This window comes from Penicillium mononematosum (genome assembly GCF_028829835.1).
Source record: "Penicillium mononematosum strain IBT 11891 chromosome Unknown utg000003l:1.0-8172316.0:1.0-8177699.0, whole genome shotgun sequence".
NCBI lineage: Eukaryota > Fungi > Ascomycota > Eurotiomycetes > Eurotiales > Aspergillaceae > Penicillium > Penicillium mononematosum.
In genome coordinates, this window is record NW_026643273.1 from 6,381,420 (window position 1) to 6,397,400 (window position 15,981).

The 15,981-nt window shown below is 47.3% G+C and overlaps 7 protein-coding genes across 7 annotated transcripts; 3 read left to right on the forward strand and 4 right to left on the reverse strand.

Annotated features, from left to right (window-relative positions):
- Positions 1–18: 18 nt before the first annotated feature.
- Positions 19–1,801, forward strand: N7519_007454 (Elongator subunit ELP3; the record flags this gene model as incomplete). The annotated part of the gene is made up of 2 exons (XM_057294230.1): positions 19–322; positions 378–1,801. The coding sequence occupies 2 exons, from the start codon at positions 19–21 to the stop codon at positions 1,799–1,801; spliced, it is 1,728 nt and encodes a 575-aa protein (XP_057149041.1).
- A 539-nt stretch (positions 1,802–2,340) lies between these two features.
- N7519_007455 (uncharacterized protein) lies at positions 2,341–2,875 on the reverse strand (the record flags this gene model as incomplete). Its single annotated transcript, XM_057294231.1, has 2 exons — positions 2,341–2,652; positions 2,711–2,875. The coding sequence occupies 2 exons, from the start codon at positions 2,873–2,875 to the stop codon at positions 2,341–2,343; spliced, it is 477 nt and encodes a 158-aa protein (XP_057149042.1).
- A 313-nt stretch (positions 2,876–3,188) lies between these two features.
- On the reverse strand, positions 3,189–4,171 carry N7519_007456 (1-(5-phosphoribosyl)-5- ((5-phosphoribosylamino)methylideneamino)imidazole-4-carboxamide isomerase HIS6; the record flags this gene model as incomplete). Its single annotated transcript, XM_057294232.1, has 3 exons — positions 3,189–3,472; positions 3,529–3,715; positions 3,872–4,171. 3 exons carry the CDS (start codon positions 4,169–4,171, stop codon positions 3,189–3,191), a joined length of 771 nt encoding a protein of 256 aa, XP_057149043.1.
- Positions 4,172–4,343: 172 nt separating this feature from the next.
- On the forward strand, positions 4,344–5,294 carry N7519_007457 (uncharacterized protein; the record flags this gene model as incomplete). Its single annotated transcript, XM_057294233.1, has 2 exons — positions 4,344–4,682; positions 4,737–5,294. 2 exons carry the CDS (start codon positions 4,344–4,346, stop codon positions 5,292–5,294), a joined length of 897 nt encoding a protein of 298 aa, XP_057149044.1.
- Positions 5,295–5,444: 150 nt separating this feature from the next.
- Positions 5,445–5,911, reverse strand: N7519_007458 (RidA family protein; the record flags this gene model as incomplete). Its single annotated transcript, XM_057294234.1, has 2 exons — positions 5,445–5,737; positions 5,800–5,911. The coding sequence occupies 2 exons, from the start codon at positions 5,909–5,911 to the stop codon at positions 5,445–5,447; spliced, it is 405 nt and encodes a 134-aa protein (XP_057149045.1).
- A 3,405-nt stretch (positions 5,912–9,316) lies between these two features.
- N7519_007459 (uncharacterized protein) lies at positions 9,317–10,519 on the forward strand (the record flags this gene model as incomplete). Its single annotated transcript, XM_057294235.1, has 1 exon — positions 9,317–10,519. The coding sequence occupies one exon, from the start codon at positions 9,317–9,319 to the stop codon at positions 10,517–10,519; it is 1,203 nt and encodes a 400-aa protein (XP_057149046.1).
- A 792-nt stretch (positions 10,520–11,311) lies between these two features.
- On the reverse strand, positions 11,312–12,463 carry N7519_007460 (uncharacterized protein; the record flags this gene model as incomplete). Its single annotated transcript, XM_057294236.1, has 4 exons — positions 11,312–11,874; positions 11,946–12,257; positions 12,364–12,395; positions 12,450–12,463. 4 exons carry the CDS (start codon positions 12,461–12,463, stop codon positions 11,312–11,314), a joined length of 921 nt encoding a protein of 306 aa, XP_057149047.1.
- Positions 12,464–15,981: the final 3,518 nt, after the last annotated feature.

Genomic DNA, 15,981 nt, shown 5'->3' on the forward strand with positions numbered 1-15,981 from the left:
GGTGTTATTATCTTCACCATGGCTACTATGACTTTGACCTCGCAGGAAATCAAAAGGGCCGCCAAGAAGAATGCAAAGAACGTACCGGAGAACGAGCGATTCATGCGAGCATGTTCCGATATTGCAAATGCTCTCATTCAAGATTACGAGTCATACAGAGACTCCAACAAGCCCAAGAAGGATCTTAATCTTAACAAGTTGCGGGCTACCTTTTCGAGGAAGCACAGCTTGTCCAGCTCGCCACCACTGACGGCCATTATCGCGGCAGTACCTGAGCACTACAAGAAATATATCCTGCCAAAGTTGATTGCGAAGCCGATTCGTAAGTTTACCTATTACAAATGGGAGCGTTGGACTATCGCTAACCTCGTTCATAGGAACCTCCTCTGGTATCGCCGTGGTGGCGGTTATGTGCAAACCCCATCGATGCCCCCACATCGCGTATACCGGTAACATCTGTGTCTATTGCCCTGGTGGCCCAGACTCCGATTTCGAATACTCAACTCAGTCATATACCGGATATGAACCGACCTCGATGCGAGCGATCCGCGCTCGTTACGATCCGTTTGAGCAGGCGCGAGGACGTGTGGACCAGATCAAAGCTCTCGGTCACAGCGTGGACAAGGTGGAATACATTATCATGGGCGGAACCTTCATGTCGCTACCGGAAGATTACAGAGACAGCTTCATCTCCCAGCTTCACAATGCGCTGAGTGGATACCAAACGGACAACGTTGACGAGGCCGTGCTGGCAGGCGAAATGAGCAACGTGAAGTGTGTGGGTATCACAATCGAAACCCGACCAGATTACTGTCTGGATACACATCTGAGCAGCATGCTCCGCTACGGTTGCACGCGGTTGGAAATTGGTGTGCAGAGTCTGTACGAGGATGTTGCGCGAGACACCAACCGCGGTCACACCGTAGCAGCAGTAGCTGAGACCTTCAAGCTTGCCAAGGATGCCGGTTTCAAGGTCGTTAGCCACATGATGCCCGACCTGCCGAACGTCGGAATGGAGCGCGATCTGTTCCAGTTCCAGGAGTACTTCGAGAACCCCAACTTCCGTACCGACGGTCTCAAACTCTACCCCACACTTGTCATCCGAGGCACCGGTCTCTACGAACTGTGGCGCACCGGCCGCTATAAGAACTACACACCCAACGCTCTTATCGACCTTGTCGCACGCATTCTTGCCCTAGTTCCCCCATGGACCCGTATCTACCGAGTCCAGCGCGATATCCCCATGCCACTTGTTACCTCTGGTGTGGAGAACGGCAACCTGCGCGAACTGGCATTGGCGCGTATGAAGGACTTCGGCACAACCTGTCGTGATGTCCGCACGCGAGAAGTCGGTATCAATGAAGTCAAGAACAAGATCCGTCCCTCGCAGATTGAGTTGATCCGCCGTGACTACACTGCCAATGGTGGATGGGAGACTTTCTTGGCATACGAAGACCCGAAGCAGGATATTCTCATTGGATTGCTTCGTCTACGCAAGTGCACTGAGACCCATACCTTCCGTCCTGAGTTCACCGGCCAGCAGACGAGTATCGTCCGCGAGCTTCACGTCTACGGTTCTGCCGTGCCACTTCACGGACGTGATGCCCGCAAGTTCCAGCACCGTGGCTTTGGAACTTTGTTGATGGAGGAGGCGGAGCGTATTGCCCGCGAAGAGCACGGAAGTCGCAAGATCAGCGTTATCTCCGGTGTGGGCGTGCGTAGCTACTATGCTCGCCTCGGATACTTCCTTGATGGTCCTTACATGTCCAAGATGTTGGACCCATGGGAGGATGAGGAGTGAAAAACTCAAAACAAAACAAAACAAAACAAATTAAAAGGGTACCAAGTGTCCAGCTGAGGCTCGGCATCTGATTCTGCATCCACTGGCGTTGGCGGTCTCACAAAACTTGATTTTCTTCTCAACGAAGGACAAATGATTGAATGTCTATACCAAATTTTATTTTTAGATGCATCCAATGGACCAAAAAATGAGATATTGAAGAGCTGGAAATAATTATGAGCGCTCTATGTACAAGTCGCAGGTCGGCCATCTGTGTATTCTAGCAAAGGAGACCGGGAAACCTGCCCGCCAACGCCTTTCAAGTGTAGTCCGATCCTGCTCGTCTGTAACGTAGACGAATCCGGGTCGCACAGAGTGAACATATGTAATTCATACTGAGAGAATACCTTCAATTCTCTCGGCCTCGAATCACTCCCAACGCATCAAATTCAAACCACCGTGTTGTACTCAAGTAACCCCGAGATATAAGCTCAAAAAGATTGAAAATCGACAGATAAAGGTGTCATAAAGACATCGAAAGAAAAGGGACCAAGCTAATTTCAATGCAGTGATATAGCACCTCCCCTACTGTCTCGCACGTGAAGGTAGGCCTGGAAACCGCAGAAAACGAAGAAGCCCTGTGATCCAGAAAGCGCATTGTCAGTAACCGGATCCTTTCTCATGCAACGACCCCGTCGGGGCTTAGGGATGGGGAATGACAAGTGACGTACAGCGTAGACGATCACAGCGGTGTAAATGAGGCGGCAACTGCAGGGCCATCTTCGGGTTCGCCTTCTGATCCGGTGTATGCGTGGTTGTTGCTCTATATTTAGGAACTTCGCGTTAGCGGCTGAGACCCATATTACGTAGGTCTGTGACAATCGGTCTTTGGAGGATTTGACGGGCAGGTCAGAGTCGGGGGAGACGTACACTGTACAGCGAGCCGAGGACTGAGAGGATGATGATTGCGAAAGCGGAGATAATGACACTGTTCGAGAAGCGAGGGGTTAGAGCGATAGGACTTTCGATGGACACTGTCTGGGACGAGGGAGCGTACCAAGACCAGGCGTTCAAGGCAGAGACGACAGGCTTCATGGTGGCGGCTTAATAGTAGGTAAGGAGTGTTGCAAAATGATCAGGATAGGTATAGTTTGGAGAAAGTGGTCGCAAATCGGCTAATACAAAGAGTTGAGGTTGAAGACTTGAGATACGGAGGCGGGCGGACCTTCAGTTGATGCAAGCCCCTAAGCCGCTTTTGGACAAGTCCAGACACACCTGTGACTCTTTCTCCTTGCTGTTGTTTTCTTCTCTTCCATGAAAAGTAGTAAAGAAAGATAGCTATGCAATATTTTTCTGCTCATCAGTATCTTTTTGCAATAATCTATTTGTTTTGATTCGTCTTCTATTTTTAATGCGTTTTGTTCCATTCGATACATTCATCAAACGTCACTCCAGAGCCACCAAAGATATCTAGCGCGCTACCAATCGTCAAATCCACTCTTCCCTTGCTACTAGTGTGGACCTTTTCCAGATCTTGTAAATGACGCGCACCTCCTGCGTAGGTCACAGGAATAGTACACCATTCAGCCAGTCTTGAAACAAGTTCCTCATCAACACCTTGTTGCAGGCCCTCTACGTCTGCAGCGTGGATTAGGAACTCAGCGCAATATGGTTCCAGCATTGAGATAGATTCTACACAGTGTCAGTGACCCAAAGTCCAACCTGAGTTCAGCACTGGCGGGACATACCCTGGTTGATCTCCATCTCTGTAATGGTTTGCCAGCGGTCCATCGCAACGAACCAAGTGTCGTCTTTTCTGCGGCAGCTCAGATCCAAGACCAGCTTTGACTTGTCGCCACCTAGGGCAGAAAGGACCGACTCGAGCCTCTCGAGCGAGAACTTGCCCCCAGGGAAGAGGAATGAAGTGATGATCACCTGTTGCCCACATTCCACATGATTAGCGTCATCAGACTCTTGCTATGACGCAGCGCAAGCGACCAGGAACTTCAAAAGGGTAGGCATAATTGAGTTCCCGACCCAGCACAATGCCAAGCGAAGAAATGGTAATCCATCTGGAATTCGGGGGCTTACCTTGTCTGCACCCTGATCGATCCAATATTGCGCATTCTTATCGGTGATACCGCCGGCCACTTGTAACCCACCCGGCCATGTCTTCAATGCCTCCTGGGCAGCTTCTTCATTTCCTGGCCCAAGCTTCACGACATGCCCGCCGCGCAAATCGTGCTTCTGATATAATCCCGCGTAGTGGCTGGCCGGGAGCTTGGATACGTAGTTGGTCTTCAGGTCTGTGGCCACCTGGCTGAGCGTACCACCCACAATCTGCTTGACCTGCCCTGAATGCAGGTCAATGCACGGCCTGAACTTGGTCATTTTCTCTGGCGAATTGGAGAACAACCTTGGAAGTTGATTTAGTGACGATCCATGGGTGTGTGAATCGAGGGGCGGCTTATCAGCTTATCGCACGTGATCCTGAGCTTCCAAAAAACTTTTGGGCCGAGACTCGAGTATTTGATTTTACAATTTGGTCGACCGCACATTCACCATGGTTGTGAAACGAAAGAGAGAAACCACTGTGGTTTCCAAGCCTCAGGCCAAGGAAGAAAGCCCTCCTCCGGTGGACAATGCGCAGGACGTATTCCGCAGATTATTCGAAGCGCAATTTGAGCCACTCGATTTGCCAGGTCCTACCGCCAAATCTACAAATTCCGATGAAGAAGAAAATGAGGATGACGATGACTCTGATCTCTCTGGGTCAGAAGGCGACTGGGATGGGATGTCCGATATCAGTGACGAAAGCAACCAAGTCGAGGTGGTCGAACACACGGGCATTTATGCGGCACCAACAGACAGGATGGACAAGAAGACTTGGAAGGCGTTTATGGTGTGTGCTAGATCTCAACGCATTGGACGTTCATTCTAATGCTGATATCTGCAGAGTGGAAAACTGTTGTCCGACTTGGATAAGCCGAGCACCGAACCAGAGCCTACATCCAAAAAAGAAGAAGAAGAAGACGCCCACGAATCTGCGAACCTAAAGCACGATCTTGCATTGCAAAGACTGCTTAAGGAGTCCCACCTTCTCGACTCCGCCGATGACCTTGCCCCCACTGGGAAGAACCGTTTGAAGGCTTTGGATCTGCGTATGCAATCCCTTGGAGCCAAAACTTCGCTCTACGCGCAAACTAAAATGCCTACTGCACACCGACGAGGCATCAAAGCTAAGGCTGAGTCAAAGGAAGACAGACGCCGCCAAGAAGCCAAGGAGAATGGTATCATTCTCGAAAAACCTAGCAAGGTACAGAAATCGAGCAACAACGGGCGAAGAGATCGCGGTCTTGTCGGATCCTCAGTGGGCAAGTTCTCAGGAGGCACATTGAACCTGAACAAAGACGACATAGCTCGCGTCCAGGCGTCAGGGCGCCGTATGATGGGTGGCAGGGGAAAGGGCAAAACCAGAGGCGGCAGAGGCGGCAGAGGTGGTAGCAAACGCTAAGATCACGATATTTGAGAAAGGCCTTTCCCCGTTCTTAGACTAATATGCTTCTCCCTGCGGCACTATCTACCACACTACGTCAACTCAAGAGCTATTGGGTTCATGGTCCAAAAATGCATATCACGCTATGTCCGCTCCGATCTCTATCTCTCACGGGTCATGAGCTACAACTTCAATCTCAACCCGCATATCATCCTCGCCGAGTCTCGCTACCCCAACGCATGTCCAAATAGGCTGGTGGTTCGGCATCCATTTCTTGAAGTTCCGCACCATCGCTTGCAGGGCCTCGTCGTTGATCGGGACGTGGTACGAGTTCACCCGAAATACCTGCTCCCACCCTTTTCCTCCAGCGTGCTTCAGGTTCAAGTCCACGTTGACGAAAGCTTGGTCGATCTGCGCATTGATCTCCCGATGGATCACAAAGGTTTGTGGATCCCAACCACCTTTTCACAATCAGCATGATCTATTCATTCGGAAAGCGAGGACTCATGGCTCGTGTACATACCTTGGCCTGCGCATTCGATGCGATCGCCAATGCGGACGGCTTGGCTGTAATAGAAGTCTCGGTTTGCTTTCTGGCCCCAGCCGTCGTAGTTGAAGTACTGGAGATGCGACATATTTAATCGATAGAGATAATGGACCACTTGACGATCTTGGATCTTTAGGAATGTGTATTCTTGATAAGAAATTCGTAACGTTCACTCGAGATAGTAAATGAAGTGTCAGGTGTACGGCTAGTCACCATTTCAATTCTCTACCGTTAAATACTTTTCCACTTGAGTAGTTATGCGGAATATACATTCCGCCGGACAACATATACGTCATACACTTATTTAGAGTGAGAGGCCACACCAACATCGCGATAGCCAACAAGTTCAGAAATCGAATTTCGCTAGGGCCTGTGCCGGAAATAATTTTAGAGACACAAAGCTCATGAGTCAGTATCAGTCACTTCCTGGGCCGGCCTTTAGTTCGTTCGCTTCTGTGCTTCTTCTCAATTGCAACCTAGATGACCTCTGCAATGTTATAAAGCAACATATTTTTCGTAAAAACAAAATCGCCCTCTCCTGCTCCTAGTCCATTTAAATAATAAAGACTAAAATGGGATAACTAAACCCTTTCCCTTGATAGTGGGTCCCTAGACATTTTCTCCTCTTTTTATTAGATCCGCTGTACGCAACTTAAGGTGGTTGGTATATAGGCGTGCTATAGAAATGACATTATAGGAACCTAAGATTTGACTTCAATATATGTAGAATCTCGTTTAACATCAAGAGTGATGCCTATTCATATCCGTCCTCTTAATTTATATAACCACCAAGTGATATCTCTTTCTAGCTTTTTAGCTATCTATAACTAACTTGCCCAGCCTATTTAGTTTCTGCAGAAATGATGGGGTATGAAGCACTTACGGAATATAACAATATCGAATAAAAGGGGCAGTTAATTGAAGCTGGCATGATTGAAGATTTGTTTTTGGCGGATCAGGAAAGCCAGGGGCTGCTGCATCAAATCAATTACTAGTCCCAATCTAGTACTTCTATACTAGGCCTATTTTGGCCAGAGTGGGACCGGAGGTGGATAAATGTAATTTTTTAGGCTAGTGGGGACCTCGGGAAGCCTTGAGATTGAGCATTCCATACTGAATTAAAGCTTATATTTGATGCTTCGCACGGTGAGAACAACCAGCATTGGGATCCCTAGCGGACAGAGTTTTATTGACAACCTTGGAAACTTCTCAGATTGGCATTTTATGGTCCGACTTTTGCATTATATAATCTCATTGTATGGGCCCAGTGCATTCTAAATAGGCAAAATTCCATCTAGAAAGGCGGTACTAAGTAAACCTGAGCATACCTAATTCATGGAGATGGAGAGTTCATGACCTTTTGGTCTAGTGGGTAGGGTAACTCGGTGTCCTCCGTGTCTCAAAAGGGTAATGGGCAAATGTAAGAAGAAGAGGATCAGGCGTCGCTTCTAGATGATTGGAAGAAGTGGCTATATCCGATATTATGGCGAAACTCATATCGTCTTCACAAATTCTAGCTATTTGTAAGGCAATCAAAAGGACAGTTAGTCTAAAGTCATGACCGTCTTTTACAACAGACTTGATAAAACATTATGTAGCTAATTCCCTTTTGACATGGGAAGCTGTAACGCTACCTAGGTTCGTGTGAGTAGAACCAGAGATACTATGAAGCAAGAGAATCGATAATGAGGCGAAAAAAAAAGATAGATAGCATGTCCTGGTTTCGATCCAGGGGCCTATTTATTATTAGTTTAGTATTTGATCAATTGTTAATGTGAACCTTGGGTACTTACCTCCGGGATATGAGCCCGGCACTCTACCTGCTGAGCTAACATGCTGATTGGTTGGGAACATATTCCTCTACTAATTCAAAAAGAAGCACCTTAGGTTTGTGAATTCCCCTTTCAGACCATCCTAGAGACCTATCTTCTTTGGCATAGGAAGCTGTAGGGCTACCTAGGTTCGTGTGAGTAGAAACAGAGATAATACGAAGCAAGAGATTGATAATGAGGTCGATAATGAGGTGAAAAAAAGATAGATAGCATGTCCTGGTTTCGATCCAGGGTCCTATTCATTATTAGTTTAGTATTTGATCAATTGTTAATGTGAACCTTGGGTACTTACCTCCGGGATATGAGCCCGTCACTCTACCTGCTGAGCTAACATGCTGATTGGTTGGGAACATATTCCTCTACTAATTTAAATAGAAGCACCTTAGCTTTGTGAATTCCTGGTTTCTAGGATGGTGTCGTGGCTTAGGATCGATGTATACAACGCTAGAGACACACTTTAATAAGAGGGTGTGTGTTGTCTCGTTACAATGTATTAGGAAGCTAATCTATTCAAAGTCTCCGGGACAGGCATCGCTTGAGGAAAAAAGGACTACGACGTCTATGGGATGGCAGCAGCTAGCCGGACTGTTGAGATCTACAGAGTGGATGAGATCATCAAGGTACACAATATGTTAATGTTGGGACAGTGTGAAAACTGTGAAGAGGAAAAAGGAAGTAAGACTGTAATAGTCTTCTAATACAGGGACGGTCACTCCAGTCCGGACTGTTTGGTATAAGTTGGGTAGAAGTTGCGTTCAAAAGTTCATGGCAGTTAGGAAGGTCTCAATTCGTCCACGGGTAGATAGGTAGACAGCCCTGGAGGGGACCCGTTGTTGTTTTGTCTCAAGGTGACACCCTGAATCTCGGTGAGATATGTCTATCTCCCAGATTCAGTGCCGACAACAAGTCACAACCCCGAGGTTATTCGCACTCCTGAATGGGCAATTCCGGGATTTCACAGGAGGTGAACTTGGATCATGGGTCCCGACTATTTTTCTTGTGTGCTTGGCACCAACCTGTCAACAAAGAGTCAGTTCATAATCGCTTTTGGTACTGGTACTATGAGATCAAGGATGGATGGATGAAGTACCAGACACTATCTAGGTAGCTACAAGTGGGGTCAGATGCCCTCTGTGAGGAACGAATAGATTGGGGGCCACAGGCTCAAAAGGATGAATTGGCTGACTGGAAGAATATCAACTGAACGGGGGGTCTTCTATAGACAACCCACATACCGCCTTCCAGATCCGTCACACCTCAAGCCTGACCACAGGTGACGGATTTATTACGTGTAAGCGGTGACATGTGAAAATGGGCTTTTTCCCTACTAACTATTTTGAGTATGAGGTTTCTGGACCAACCTTGGAAGATTTGAAGGCCCGGGCCGCAGCCATTTCAAGTAGTTTTGACTCATAGCTGGACTATACTTGATGTTCCTTGAGAGTGATAACCTAGCTTCCTACAAACCATCTGAATTTCAATATCTGCTCCTTCAAAGCTTTTCATCAAACTTCATCAGAATATCACTCCGATTACAACCTTGCAACCACTCGGAACACGAAGGTCAGTAATTATTGGCTTACATACGGGGGGTGCGGTAGCTAAGAAATTTCCCAGCTTCTCATCTTCACATCTCTAATTTACACAATCAACAAAACGCCATGGACCGTGCCGAGGACAAATCTGCGCCTCAACATCCCGGCGTTGCTCAACTGGGAACATTCGCAAAGCTCCCACTTGAACTTCGTTGGACGATATGGGAATCTGTCTTCGATGAAATACATTCCACCCCTTTTGCTTTAGCTATCTCGCGTTGCAGCCGATACCTCTATCAAGAGATATCAGACCATCTTTTTGAGGACTTCGAGCACGAGTTTCAAGTTGCGGGCGGGCTGAGATTCAATTTTACTACCAGGCGGACACACAGCCACGGATGGGAATTGAAGAATATTGAAGCTGTTCGCAACCATCTCCATACCTTTCCTTGGAGAAATGTCGGGGGTAAAATGTTTGTTAACATTTCCCCTCCCCCCCCAAGAAGCCCCGGTCAAGTCGTGCAAATATGGCAGAAGGCCAACCAACTCATCGATACATTAAAGACAACGCATTCGGCTCCTTCAGTATGGGTGAGTCTACTAGAGGATTGGTCGAGGGATGAAAAACCACAAGAGAGTATCACATACACCAAGGGATATCGCCCCGATCATGATATTGCAATCATCCCTTTCACACGCCTTTCAAATTGGTACTATCGAATACCACCGGCCTATTCTGCCACGGTAGCGACCGAACGCGAGTTACCAGAGAAGTCTCAATCTCTTCTATACCAATATGGGAATGATTTTAAATCAAACGACTGGTGTTGCATTACCACGGCGCCTAAAAATTGGCTCACCGATACCCGAATCTTTCTTGACAGAAAGCTCGATGATATTCCTGGAAAAACGGCTGGAGCTCTTCGCCTGGAACGATTCCAAAACTGGTTCCAGGGTAGCTGGGTCTCGGAATACGAAAAGCAATTCACTGAGGATCTCCAGAAACACCTACACATTGTCCTAAGGCATGACATGGCATTACGTGGCGCTATGAGAAGACACAAGTTGTTGATCTTGCTTCACCATGCCTATCGTGCCTCACAGGATGACCAAGAGAAAGTGGAGGCTGCTTTGGATGAAGGGAACCCTGTAATTTACAAGCATTGGAATCCTCAAGTCTGGTCGGACTACTTCGGAGATTGTATGCCGAGCCTCAACTACTGGTTGGTCGATGACAGGATGGACCGAAATTATCGGTCTTGTATATATTGGGGTTATAGGAAACGCACGGTGTTTGGGATTATTTTAGCTGGAGCACTTCAACCATGATTACAGCGATTGAAACTAAATCTAAAAAACGCTATTTGCCATGTTATTAATCTCAGATGAAGCAGGAAAGTCCCCCGTAAATTCTCAGGCGTAGGGCTTAGTTATACTACCGTACATTACTTAAGAACTATATATTTATTCTATTATTACAGGTAATATCTAGATAGAAGTAAATATATAGTTAAAGTGCTAGCTAATTATATAAATCTAGGATTGGCGGATCGCTGGGTGTAAGATATGGCTGTGAGTCATGGTGGCTCTTTCAGTCTCGTTCTCCCTGATCACAACATTCTTGGGAGCCCGGTATATGGTATATGGAAGATCAGATCAATACTGGACCCCGGGGCTCAACTTATTAAAGATATTACTGGCTAGTAGATGAGATCATGAAGCATGAAGTACAATGCCATGTAGAACTATGGAGAGTGACTTCAGAAGTTCAAACAAAAGGAGTCAAGCTTACTTTCTAACCACTTTCGTAACAGGCGCGGTCACTCAGAATTATATCTGAAGAGTTAAGTGAAAGAAAGAAAGGTCAGTATCATTGTAAAGAATGAGCTCATCTTGGCTTCGCCCATGGAGGGCTACTAGACCCCGGCACCACGTTGAGGTGTAAGATCGTCACCAGGGTTCTACCTACTCTATATACTCTACGCTACATATGTACAAACTATTTACATGAAGAATCGAACAACAAACGCCGACCAGCCAGCCCCTCCCAACCAACCAACGCCGACCAGCCCTATCCTCCCCAATCCTCCTCCCCAAACCGAAACCTCTGCCGGGTAGCCTTCACTTCTGTCGCTTCAAAGGGCGAAGGGATGACGGCGCGGGGGTCAAGTCCGTCTTCCGCTTACTAGGAACACCGTGAAATGGGTCGGACCTCGTCGACTGCGTGCGATGAGGTGAGTCTTGTCTGCAGGGCCCTCCTCCTCGGCTCAGTTGATCCAGCTCGCCCTGGAACGAGCCTTCCTCCAAGGCTCGTGTGAACTTCTCCTTCTGCTCGGCGGTTCGGGGCGGTGCGGCGAGTAGACTAGATGAATCCGGGGTTGGCGTCGTCTCCGGAGCCGACGTTCGCACCTCCTCCACGTATCTCCCGCACTTCTTCCACAACTTGACAATTCGCACCCAGAGATCGCGATCCGCTCTCTGATCGTCGGGTAGAAACTTCTCCAGGTCGTCGACATTGCTCGCGATTGCATCGCGAGTCCGCTTGTCGTCGAGTTTACCGGGACCTCCATGGCAGATCTCATTGCGTATCGCATATCCCATAATTGCCGCCTTGGCCACGTCACTGCTGATCCGGATCTCGCGCTCCTCGAGATGCTGCAACACCCCCGCCAGCTTCTCCGAGGCTTCCCCTCCCCGAGCCCCTCCTCCAGCTTGAGATCTTTCCCAACAGCGACGACTCCGGCTGGCCAATGACCTTGGGGGACACGACGGGAAGCAAGTTCGAGGCACTTCCATACTCGCCCCATATGGTCGCCGTAGCGAAGGTAGAATTCCTGCGACCGGACGGTCCTCTTCAAATCCTCCGTCGCATCAACGAGATCGTAGCCCTCCCCGATTGGGTCCATCAAGTCCTCGTCATTGTCGGTCGGCTCTTGATTAACAATCAACCGGCTTCGCTCGAGAGTCTCGTTAGTTGCCTGGACCAGCGGAATCAGGTCCCCGGTGATGTGATACGACTGTGCCGTCGAGCTGACAGTACCACTAGTACTGCTAGTACTAGTAGTAACTGACAGCGCTTGGGCATCGGTCGAGGAGGTAGAATTGGACCCCTCGGCAGAGGTAGATCCATCTGTAACAATGTTAGCATGAGGACCAACGGGAAGGGGACATACCTTGCACCCTATTGAGGGTCTGCTCGCCAGCCCTGGAAATTCAGTCAGTAATGCATGAATTGATTGGATACGATTACACAACTCACTGCGAGGTATCCATGTGTGTGCAACAACTACGGAAGGTCCTTAATAAAAGAAAAAAAGAAGTGTCGTCGAGTCATATACTGAAACTGAGCAGTATTTTTGAAATAGTTGATCGAAGCAAAAAGAAGAGAAGCAAGACAGCAGGATCAACAAAAGTAGTCATACTACAGATGAGGCAGGCACTAATGTATCTACGGTAGCGATGGGTTACCTAGACACCCGAGGTAGTGGGCATGGAAGGTGCCCCCGGTAGGTAAGAGCTAACTTGTAGGGGAGCAAGAAGTGAGAAAGAAGCGAGAAGGAAGCAAGCAAGGGTATAGATCAGAATGAACAAAGAACGGGGCATATGCTGAGTGCAAGGCAATTAAGAATTAATATCGGCGACCAGGATGGGGTAAGAGCTCAAGGATGTATAAAGCACAAAACAGTTCTACTGCTATTTTACCTAGACTTACTATGTGCCCAGGTGAAGCAGATGAATGACAAAGCTGTCAACGTTGCCGGACGAGATATCCACCTTGCAGCTTTACTGCTTCCCTTTGTCCACCTTTACTACCTCTTTGGATCCATGTTAGATCACCAAGAGACTGAATATGGAAATTTAGTTCTTTTTCCGATGTATTCGGTCGCCGTTTGGTTTTCATCGGAACAATATTTCGAACATTGCTTTGGCTCTCTCTACTAACTATGCTAAGAGGCCCGTTCTAATCTTCAAATTCCACCACCGCTGTATTTAAGTAGACTTGAGGTGACTGTTAACGTCGTACTAGATGCCAGATCCGAGATCCAACATCATCATCCTCGTCTACTATAGCCCTATCAAAGGTGTTTGGAGTGTCTTTGGCAGCAAACACTGCGATATCAAGAAATTCAACTATTTGATTATGGCTTATATAGATAATGGCATTAGGAATAGAAAGCTTATCGGTGAATCATTTTTTAGCTTCACTGCACATGCTGCTGAATTCATAGGTGACGATATATATTCGGGTGGTTATTACTATCGCCTATGATGTGGTGACATGAAGGGATCTTATAGTAACTCATAATAAGATAAAAGCCTTTTTATATTTAGGTCTAGTTCTGTTCTACAGTCTCACTAATATGACCTAGAGTTGGTCTTTAATTTTGTCGTGTATTAAGTGTGGTAACCACAAGTGCACTGGAACAACTAGAACAACTAGAACAGTACCCAAAATTTAGATACACGAGTTATACATGCTACAACATATAGACAATTGGACCTTGTTATTTGATTTGAACCATAATATTTCTGCAGCACCATCTCGTATTTACTTTGCGAAGAGTCGGACTACTCGGCCAACGACCCTCAATACCGAAGTCACCATGGCTCAGCAACTTACACATGCAGATAGATATCACATAAAAAGCCATTGGGATAGCCTTCTTTACCCGGGACAGAATAGATCACTAGACCCATCCTTGAGTTCGTAAATACTCCGAGAGGTGCGAACCTTCCCAATGCCAAAACTCACTTTTCCGACGCCAAGGTCTTGATCTTGAGGTCTTGACTGAATGGCACCAACGAGCCAAATCAATAAGAGTAGATATATGCAATGAAAGACCCAAATCCCTCAATGTAAAATAGCTATAGTGGTATATAATGTAGCCTGCCTCAACCACCTGGTCCGGTCGTTATCGTGAGACATGCATCTCCACACTTAACGCTATCAGATTATGATACCCACGGGAAGCACTCACGCAATCGCCAGATCCACAAGCGAGCTCCATATGCCGACGATCAGGGGCGTTCCGAGGGGCCCTGTAGGGTCGGCCCAGAACATATGCATTCGGGAAAGAAACCGCGTGTCTCGGTCCACAGGGTCCTATCGAGATTTTTTTTCCGGACCCAACAGCATGATGCCAAACAGTTCATGGAAATGCCTAAAAGCCGGGGGCCGGGGTTTTTGATTTTGAGTGGTACTTGCAACAGTTTCTGCTAATAGAGGTGACCTGGATAATGATAGGATGATCGGCAGGTGGGCAGAGGATATTGAGGACGTCGTTCTATGCGACGTCAAAATGCTAGGGCATCCGTTGCTGCATTAGCCCTGCATTCTTCGTGGACACTCTGGAATTCTTCATATTAGCTTGTGTGTGTCAAGTTGTTTTGGCGGATCGGGGAAACCAGGGGCTGCATCAGATCTGCGGATACTTGGTCAATGCGCTTGGTTATTGAAGCGCCAGGCCAAATAGTTTACACAGCCTCATGTGTTTCTCTCACAGATATGGAGTATATTAAAATTATTATCTTTGTTTTCTTTGCTACTACCATTACGGAGTAGATCCATATGACTAGACTGTGTTTCAAACGAGATTGTCATAGCTGTCAGGGGGGATCTACTACGTCTGCCTTGAGATTTGAAAGCCATAGTGGATAGAAACCATTGTTTTAGAAATCTTAGAGAAAACCCAATATAAAATTCAGTTCTGTATTGGACAGCTAAAAGAAAAAGAGAAAAACTTTATTGAGGGATATACAGTGCTAGAGATGCCAAATGGCGAGTCAACAAATGTGATCTCGCGCTTGATGTCAACATTGGAAGTGAGATTTTCAAGTCTAAAAACCGTCCAGAAATCAGAACACAATCACATGAAGCTCCTCCGTAAACATGTGCTTCTCAGCTCCGTTGCGACTGTGGGGCCGAGATCTACGTACTAAGGAGACTTGATATCCTTCAGGAAGAGCAGCCTCGCTACAACATACACGGGTACTTCGCCAAATGCAGGTTCACGCCGAGGTTTATAAACGCACGCAATAATTTTAGCCTCGGTTCGCCGAAAACCCTGTTCAACATACAGAGTACAATATGTATGATATGACTCAGAAGGCTTGAAAACCAAGCTGGAACTCTACTCCAAACGAGTGGTCCAGACCCCTATATTGTTTAGAAGTGGGGATCTCGCACCATGTCGGCCCAATCTACTAATGAAACCACCCAACGTGCACTAACGGAGACGGTATCCGGTACCCGAGAATCGGCATCCGAGGTAGCGGAGTTAGATATTAGACCGTTCTCGCCGTGAAACCGGAGGCTTGGCGTTGGGCATCAAAATTGAGGAATAGATGGAAAATTAAGTTCTATCAAGTTGCCAAGATGGGAACCTGCATCAGCCTTACAGGGTAGACAGCCCTGGCCAGCCTTAATCGAGCTGAAGGTTGGCGAGATAGAAAACACCCCGAAAGTGTAAGTCGACGCTCAATTGCGAAACGATGTGCAAGTTAATGATCAATCGTAGACGATGACGAGCTCTTGGCGGCTCCGCTATCATTTTTAGGGGTGTCACGCGTGGCGGATCAGTGGAGTCAGATAGGAAGACCAAGCTATGCTTGCACAGGGGCGTCTTGTGGGTCTGATCGACACGCGGATTGGCACCATTTATGCACAGTACATAGTATATTTTACGGAGTAGGGAGTACCTATGTGCTATTTATTAGTACGTATGGATATGTATGCAGTGCCTACGGACGTTGTATTCCATAGAAGCCGTTTAATTTGTCGACCATCTCCT